Source organism: Chaetura pelagica, unplaced genomic scaffold (genome assembly GCF_000747805.2).
Source record: "Chaetura pelagica isolate M959 unplaced genomic scaffold, ChaPel_1.0 scaffold555, whole genome shotgun sequence".
NCBI classification, from domain to species: Eukaryota; Metazoa; Chordata; class Aves; order Apodiformes; family Apodidae; genus Chaetura; species Chaetura pelagica.
In genome coordinates this window covers 350,026-357,874 of record NW_009953297.1, presented here as the reverse complement: position 1 = coordinate 357,874, position 7,849 = coordinate 350,026, and the positions used below count along the sequence as shown (strand labels likewise).

At 55.5% G+C, this 7,849-nt stretch overlaps 1 protein-coding gene across 1 annotated transcript in view; it reads right to left on the bottom strand.

Annotated features, from left to right (window-relative positions):
- Positions 1–7,849, bottom strand: part of CHRDL2 (chordin-like 2) — a 27,051-nt gene that overhangs the window by 7,478 nt on the left and 11,724 nt on the right. Inside the window, exons 5-9 of the mRNA XM_009997993.1 lie at positions 7,210–7,303; positions 5,793–5,848; positions 4,527–4,695; positions 3,474–3,668; positions 50–232 (exon numbers count right to left, since the gene is read on the bottom strand). Coding sequence (XP_009996295.1) covers positions 50–232; positions 3,474–3,668; positions 4,527–4,695; positions 5,793–5,848; positions 7,210–7,303 — 697 coding nt within the window. The remainder of the gene's footprint in view (positions 1–49; positions 233–3,473; positions 3,669–4,526; positions 4,696–5,792; positions 5,849–7,209; positions 7,304–7,849) is intronic.

Genomic DNA, 7,849 nt, shown 5'->3' with positions numbered 1-7,849 from the left:
CCCCCCCCCCCCCCCCTCCAGCACTGGCTGGTTTCCCCCCAGGACTGACCTCTGATCAGCTTCCAGGTGTAGATCTCCACCTCCTCCTCAGCCTCCTTCTCCACTGCCATCGTCCTCAGGACCTCCCGGGGGGTCCCTGTGCTCGGGGGCACCAGCATGAACACCAGGACAGGGCTGGGGCTCTTCCCACACCGGGTGGTGGCTCCTTCCTCAGTAGGTTTGACCCTGGTTTCTGGGCAAACAAAACCAAACAAAGCCAGACTCCATTCAGTGGAATCACAGGATTGTTCTGGTTGGAAAAGAGCTTCAAGATCCTCCAGCCCAACCCTTCCCCCAGCCCTGCCAAGGCCACCCCTGCCCTGTGTCCCTCAGCACCATCTCCAGGGCTTGGAAACCCCTCCAGGGATGGGGACTCCCCCCCTGCCCTGGGCAGCCTGGGCAGGAGCTGAAAGGAGGTGACCTGAGCAGCCAGGCTGTGATGCCACCTCTCTGAGTGGTACCTTGGCTCCCGGGGTCCCACCCCCAGCACCCAGATCAGCAGCAGAGAGAGATGCTGATGAAGGGTCTGTGGAGCTTCTCATCCCCATATTTTCCATTCCCCTTGATTTTGGCAGCCTCTGTGCCACTGGGGGTGGGGAAGGGGGGGTTTTCTCCCCTCCTGGGTTCCCTTCATCCGCTGCAGGGACCTTGATGCCACCACCCCCACCAAGCCCAGGCTGGATTCCCCACTTCCCATCTCTCTCCCATCCCTGAGGAGCAATGTCAGCAAGGCCCAGGGATGAGCAGGAGGGAGCCAGCCTGGGCAGGGTGCCCAGCTCAGCCCCACGGGTGGGCTCAGCCCTAGACCCCTCCCCACATGGGCTGCAGGGGTGGGGACACCCACACCAGGGCCACCACCAGGTCCCTATGTGACTTTTCCAACATCCAACATCCCTGCTTGGAAGCAGAGCAGCTTATTATTATTATTATTGTTATTATTATTATTAATTTTTAGTTATTATTATTGTTGCTGTTTGTTATTATTATTGTTATTACTATTACTATTATTACTATTATTATTATTATTACAACATTTCTGGAGTAATTCAGAACCCCCTGTGGTTTTGGAAGGAGATTTATTGCCTTTGGTCGTGGTCCTTGGAAGGCAGAGGAGCCCAGAGCTGCTGAATTTAGCCTTGTTCTCCCCCTCCCTTGGGCTGCTGGAGCTTTTTCACACTACTCGAAAGAAAACTCTGCCTATAAATAGACTCGTGGGGTTTATTTTAATAGGACAGTTATTTCAGGCCTGGTTCTGCTCTCTGGGGTGGTCCTGAGCTGCTCAGCTGGGAGAAGGGATGGAAACCCCAGTTTTAAGGGATGCAAAGCAGGTTCTTTACAGCCATGGGAAGAAAAGGGCTCAGCTGTGACTGGAGGGGGGAGACCACAACCCAGCACGGGGTCCAGGGGGAGGGAAACTTCCATCCCAGATCATCCAGCTTCACCCACTCCACTCCAGGGCTGCTCCTTGCAAGGAGTGAGGCAGCCCCAACCTCAAGACAGGGAAGGAAAATGTGTCTTTGAAGGTGCAACAGGTATCTAAGAACCTCAGAGCTTCATGTTGGAGCTGCTCAATGGCCAACGGTGTTGGGGAGGGATCAAGCCATAGAGTCATGGAATGGTTTGGGTTGGAAGGGACCTTCAAGATCATCCAGATCCAACCCCTCTGTCATGGGCAGGGACACCTCCCAGCAGCCCAGGCTGCTCCAAGCCCCATCCAACCTGCCCTTCAACACTGCCAGGGATGGGGCAGCCACAGCTTCTCTGGGTGACCTGGGCCAGGCTCTCATCAACCTCACATGAAAGAGTTTCTTTCAGAGTCATCAGGGTTGGAAGGGACCTCTGAAGATCATCTAGTCCAAACCCCTGCTAGAGCAGGGTCACCTGCAGCAGATCCCATAGGATCAGATCCAGACAGGTCTTCAATATCTCCAGAGAAGGAGACTCCCCAGCCTCTCTGGGCTCTGTTACAAGGGGTCCTGGCCACTAACTCTGCCCCCAGCAGCTGTGAACATCTCCCCATCCAACCAAGGCATCACAGCAGCTCCCCTGTGGTTGGGATCCCCTTTTACAAAACAGAAACCACTTGGAGTTTCTCCCCAAAGCTGCTGGAGGAAGAGGAGGACAGTGATGGGAATGGCCTGGAAGGAAACAAAAGATGGGTGAAACCTCCATGCAGCAAAGGAGAAGCTGGTAACTTGGCTGAGCCACGTGTCTGTGTGTCTGATCACTCCCTGGGAGCCCTGGAAAGCCAGAAGAAAATCACTTTGGCTGGGTCAGAGTGTTTAACTGGAACGAAATGAAGGCTGAAGAGCAGACAAGAAATCCCAGCAGAGAAATTTGTCGACTTCAAACCAGAAAGACCCTCTATAATGGGAAGAAAAGACTGGAAGGGCTCAGCTCAGTCATCACATCCCATTCCCACCAGGCCCCACATCATAAATCCTGCTCATAAACATCTCAGAAACCTTATTAAAACAAGCTGAGCTGCTGCTCCTCACTCCCCCAAGGAGGCCATCCCAGAACCTCCCTGCTCAGAGGCTGGAAAACCTTTCAAGTCCCAGCTGAGATGATTTTTCAGCCTGTTTGCCCCCATTTTCACTCGTGGCCGTGGCCCTTGCTTCTTCTCCCTGCTGAGACCCCTCCACAAAGCCATCCTGGAGATGCACATCTGAGGAGATCAGCCAGAAGCTGCTCCATCTGCAGCCAGGCTACTCAGGTGTCTTTGGTGTCTCTCAGGAAGCAGAGGATGGTCCATTCCCTAAACACCTACTGCTGAAGGACAGAACAGAAAGGTGCCACCTAGAAAACCTTCTCCTGTGGGAGCCAGAGAAGGTCTCATGTCCTGCCACACCTTTGCTGGGTCTCTGGCTGGAGGGAAACAGCTTTCCAAAGACCAATAGGAAGCTGAGAGACCCAAAACCCATTGGGCATGAAAAAGCAGAGGTCCTTTCCACCACATCCCAGCCTCAGCACCATCCCAGTTCTACCTGGCCCACCCCAATACTCGTGTCCTTTCCAGGGATGGGGACCTCCCTTCAAATTCAAACCAAACCACCAGTGCCACAGGTAAGGCAGGTGTCCTCCTAGCCTCAAACCTACATTTCATCTGCTACAATTTAACTTCTTGTCCCAGCTGGAGGGCTGGACAACAGACCATGTCCTCAGGAAGCATCTTCTACCTGTGCGAAGGGCACGTTCCTCCTCGGGCATCTTTCTCTGGGCTACACCCACTCAAGAGATGCAACCTTTTGGGGATGGGTGCAGCTTCCTCACCTTGGGTCAGACCTCCAAGACAGGTCAACTTGTGCTTGCTGAACCCATCTGGTGGGAACTCAAGTCCCCAGTGATGGGAACCCATCAACATCTGCCTGCCCGGGGCTTTAAACCAAGGCTGAAGGAAGTAGCTGCAGAAGCAGGTGAGAGATCCCACCTACCTGGACATATTTTACAGCATTTCCCATCTACTTTCTCTGGGTAGTCACACGGGTATTCCTTGGGGCAGGTGATCTTCTGGCAGTCCTGGACACCATCCCTGCAGGTGCAGAGGATGCAGGGCAGGAGGCCGTAGAGCCGGAAGGCGGGATGCCAGACCTCCCCGTGGGAATAGGTCTTCCCGTTGTAAACACAAGCTGGAGGAGAAAGAGGAGAGAAGAGGAGGAAGAAGTCCTCCTCTTTGTACACCCAAGGCTTGGGGGAGCTCAGCACCTTCCACCACCTGGGGCACGGGTGGCCCTGCTGCCTTGAGGAGCAGGGTGTTTGCGCAGCAGGTCCGGCAGCAGAAGACACTGGGATGTCACAGCCAGGAGGGGCAGGGGGACCAGGCTCCAGGAGATGGAGGCTGGTGGGCTCACCCACCCTGGTGGGGCCGGGTGGTGAGGATGGGCAGGATCTCATCTGCCTCCAGGGCTCTGCAAGCCCAGGGCATGAAGCACAGTGAAGGGTGCCACCTGCTGACTCCTCCATGAACATTCCTGGAGGTCCCAAAATTCCCTCCAGGGCTTCATCTCCAAGCACTGGAAGGAGACACAGTGGTGGGAGAGCCCTCAAGAGGAGAAGAGACCTGCCTTTTCCTCTTTGTCTCCATGGAGGTTGCCTCCTCATCTCACTTTGCTACTCCCTCCTCCAGGAGAAGGACCACAGCTCTGGGACAGACCCAGCCCGTGGTGAGGGACATCCTGTCCCTCTGCAGCAGGGTCCTGGGAGGACCCTGTGGGGTCTTCCAGGTGAACACCTCCCTTCAGAGGTCCCAGATCTCCAAAACACCCCAGGGATCAATCTTCTTCCAGTCCTTTTTTTGGAAAGTGGTGGCTTCATGCAGTTAAGAGGCCACCAGGGCTGAGAGAGCTGAGCAAGGGTGGCCGTGGAGGAGTGGGAGGTAGGACTTGATGGTAGAAACCTGCTGCTGAGATGGATTCCCTGGAGAATCTAAAGTCCTGGAGAAGTCACCTTAGGCCACATACAGGCTACCTGGTCCCTCCCTCTCTTACCTTTCTTGTGCTTCTCCTTCAAGACAATCTTCACGGTGGTGCCACCTCCTCCCTTGGGTTTGAAGCTCCTGGGGATGAACTCCAGGGAAGAGCTGAGAACGGTGGACGTGGTGGCTCCAGGTGGCTTCCTGCCCATGGCTTCCCCCAAGCACTGGTCTTGTGAGTGCCTCTGTGAGCAGCCAGAGAAAAGAAAGGGTCTCAGATCCAGGCAGTTGGGAAGTTCTCATTCCAGAGCCTGCTGGGAAAAGCCACAGAGGGTCCTGCACACCTTCCATCACCCCACACTCCACCCAGAGAAGCACCTGAGGTCCTGCATCACTAGCACAGGGGTTGAAATGGGCTGGTCTCCTCTAGATGTCTGCTGGGACACTGAGGACTGGCATCCATGCCACCTGAGAGCTCAGGATGGGTCACAACCTGCCCTCTCACCTGGTGGGCACCGGGCAGGTTGGGGTGAGGCTGCCAACCCACAGGATTGAAACCCTGGGAGCACCTCGGGCTTCCAAGAGCAAGACCTGCAGCACAAAGGGTCCCCTTGTGTCTATTTTGGAGGTTTTATGGGTGGTGGAGGTGGGACACTGGCGTTGCACCCAGCAGTGTGGAACAGGGCAGGGACAGGAGCTGCAAGTGACCTAATCCCACAGAGCTGGCACGGGCCACCCAGCTGGGAAATGTCACCGAATCCACCCTCGGAAGCCAAGGAGTCACTTTTTCCCTGCTGGGGCTGCTGATACAAACAGCTTGGGGAAAACACCTTGGCAGCCACGTCCTGCTCTGACTGCCCTGTGGGATGCAGGACATCTCTGAGCCCAAGGTGGGAGAGGAGTCACCAGATCCTGAAGCAAAAACCCCTTAGGAGAGATCTGGGCCATCTGACTCCACGGGTAAGGGGCACTTCTGGTGTTGGTCACTCTGCTCTGTCCATGTTCCTCAGTTGTTCTCACAGCAAGGAGGAGAATTGCCCAAGATTTCTAGTTCCCACAGGTCTTCTCCTCTTCCAAAGACATCAGAGATGCTTCAGAGGAAGAGGACACAAGGCTTGAGGTCTGAGGTCTCAGCCTATGCCCACAGCCCTCACCTAGAGTCAACACCAAGACACAACTCAACTGCAAACCAGGTGCCCATGGTTCTGCTGTCCAAGGACCTGACTACCCTCCCATTTCTTTGCAGAAGACTATGGCCAAGGGCAAAGGGCTTCCTTTGAGCTGTGTCCCGGGGCTGTGCTGGGAGCAAGAACCTGAGTGTCAAAATGCAAACATCACGTACAACACCTCTGTTTAGCTGCAGGGGCTCCTCCTCCATGGGCTTCTCCAAGGAGCCATCTGCAAGGGAAAACATTGTCCTGTGAAATCAGAGAGTCATGGGATGGTTTGGGTTGGAAGGGACCTTCAAGATCATCTAGATCCAACCCCCCTGCCATAGGCAGGGACACCTCCCAGCAGCCCAGGCTGCTCCAAGCCCCATCCAACCTGCCCTTCAACACTGCCAGGGATGGGGCAGCCACAGCTTCCCTGGGCAACCTGGGCCAGGCTCTTCCCACCCTCACAGCCCAGAATTTCTACCTCAAGTCCAACCTAAGTCTCCTCTCTTCCAGTTTGGATCCATCCCCCCTTGTCCTCTCACCACAAGCCCTTGTCCAAAGTCCCTCCCCAGCTGGTGCTGCAGGGTCTGGCTCCCTGGGCTCCCACTGTGAGCAGCTCTCCTCATGGTGCTGCCCACCTGAGAGGTGTGGGGAGAGAAGAGCTTCCAAAATGCAGTTCCCATCACCCAAAGCAAACAGGAGCTGGACCCCAAAAGCACTTTTCTCCCCAGTTCAGCTCCAAGAAGGAGATGATGGCCTCGTAGCTTCGGATGTGGCACAAAAACACCCCAGAGGAGGAGGAGGAGGGGATGGGGATGAGCTGGCCCTCCAAAGAAATCCAGGTGCATTTCTTATGGAGTCAGTGACAGCCCCACTTGCACCAAAGGAAACCAGGAGAGGGGAACACGAGTGGCAGAAGGGGAGAGGTTGGAGGAGGCACCTGGAGGAGCTCATCCTGTGCCCAGGGCCAGGAGAGGACCACGACCTTCCAGCTGGATAAATACTTCTCATATTAAAGAGTTATTTGGTGCTGTGGCTTCACTGTCAGCAGGGTCTGAACCTGCCCATTCATCTCATCTGGAGAAGTGGAGCTTGAGTCTCTCCTCACCCTTCCTGGGGTGGTTCGGGGGAAAAGCAGCAAATTCAGGAGTTGTCCCCCCCCATGAGAGTAATGGGAGTGGAACTCAGCCAGGCTGCTCTAGGGGTGGAAGTGAGGAGGCTTCCCTGACTGTCCTGGAAACTTCCCTGGGGCAACAGGAACATGCCTGATAGAACCATCCATAGAACCATCTCCATCCTGGTTGGGTGACTGGTCTAGAGGACTAAGCCCACCATCCAGGTCACATCTCTTGCACATGGAACCACTGGCTGGGCAAAGAGCTCAGCTCTGGGCAGTGTGTGGGGTGCAAGGACCCCAGCAGGTGTGGGAGGGGAAGCAGGCAAGAAAAAGCTGACTCTTCTGTTTTCTGGTGGGACCCAGACAGAACAAGTGGTCTGATTTACAACCTGGGCTCCCAATTTTTTTTGCTTGAAATGGTTCCTGGTGGTAACATCTACATCTCCCAGCCCTTGCTCAGGAGCAGCTCCTGGGTCCCTCATTACCTTTGCAGACCTGGCAGCAGGAGTCTGGCACAGTCAGAGGAGAGGAGCACAGCAGCTCTGGACAGGTCACCAAGCCACAGTAGATCTGGCCTTCCTGGGAGAGAGGAGCAAAAAACAAACAAACAGAAAGAGCATTGTCAGGATTCTAAAGGTCTGGACACGAGCAAATGTCCCCTGTGTTGGGGTGTCACTTCATACTGCAGATCCAGAATAAATCCTGTAGTCCATCTTCAAACAGAACCACAGACTGGTTTGGGTTGGAAGGGACCTTCAAGATCATCCAGTCCCAGCCCTGCATGGGCAGGGACACCTCCCAGCAGCCCAGGCTGCTCCAAGCCCCATCCAACCTGCCCTTCAACACCCCCAGGGATGGGGCAGCCACAGCTTCCCTGGGCAACCTGGGCCAGGCTCTCCCCACCCTCACACCACAGAATTTCTCCCTCCCATCTCAGCTCCAGCTCCCTCTGCCAGCTGGAAACCCTTCCCCCTGCTCCCATCCCTCCCTGCCCTTGTCCCAAGCCCTTCCCCAGCTTTCCTGGAGCCCCTTCAGGCACTGGAAGCTGCTCTCAGCTCTCCCTGGAGCCTTCTCTTCTCCAGGCTCAACACCCCAACTCTCCCAGCCTGGCTCCAGAGCTGCTCC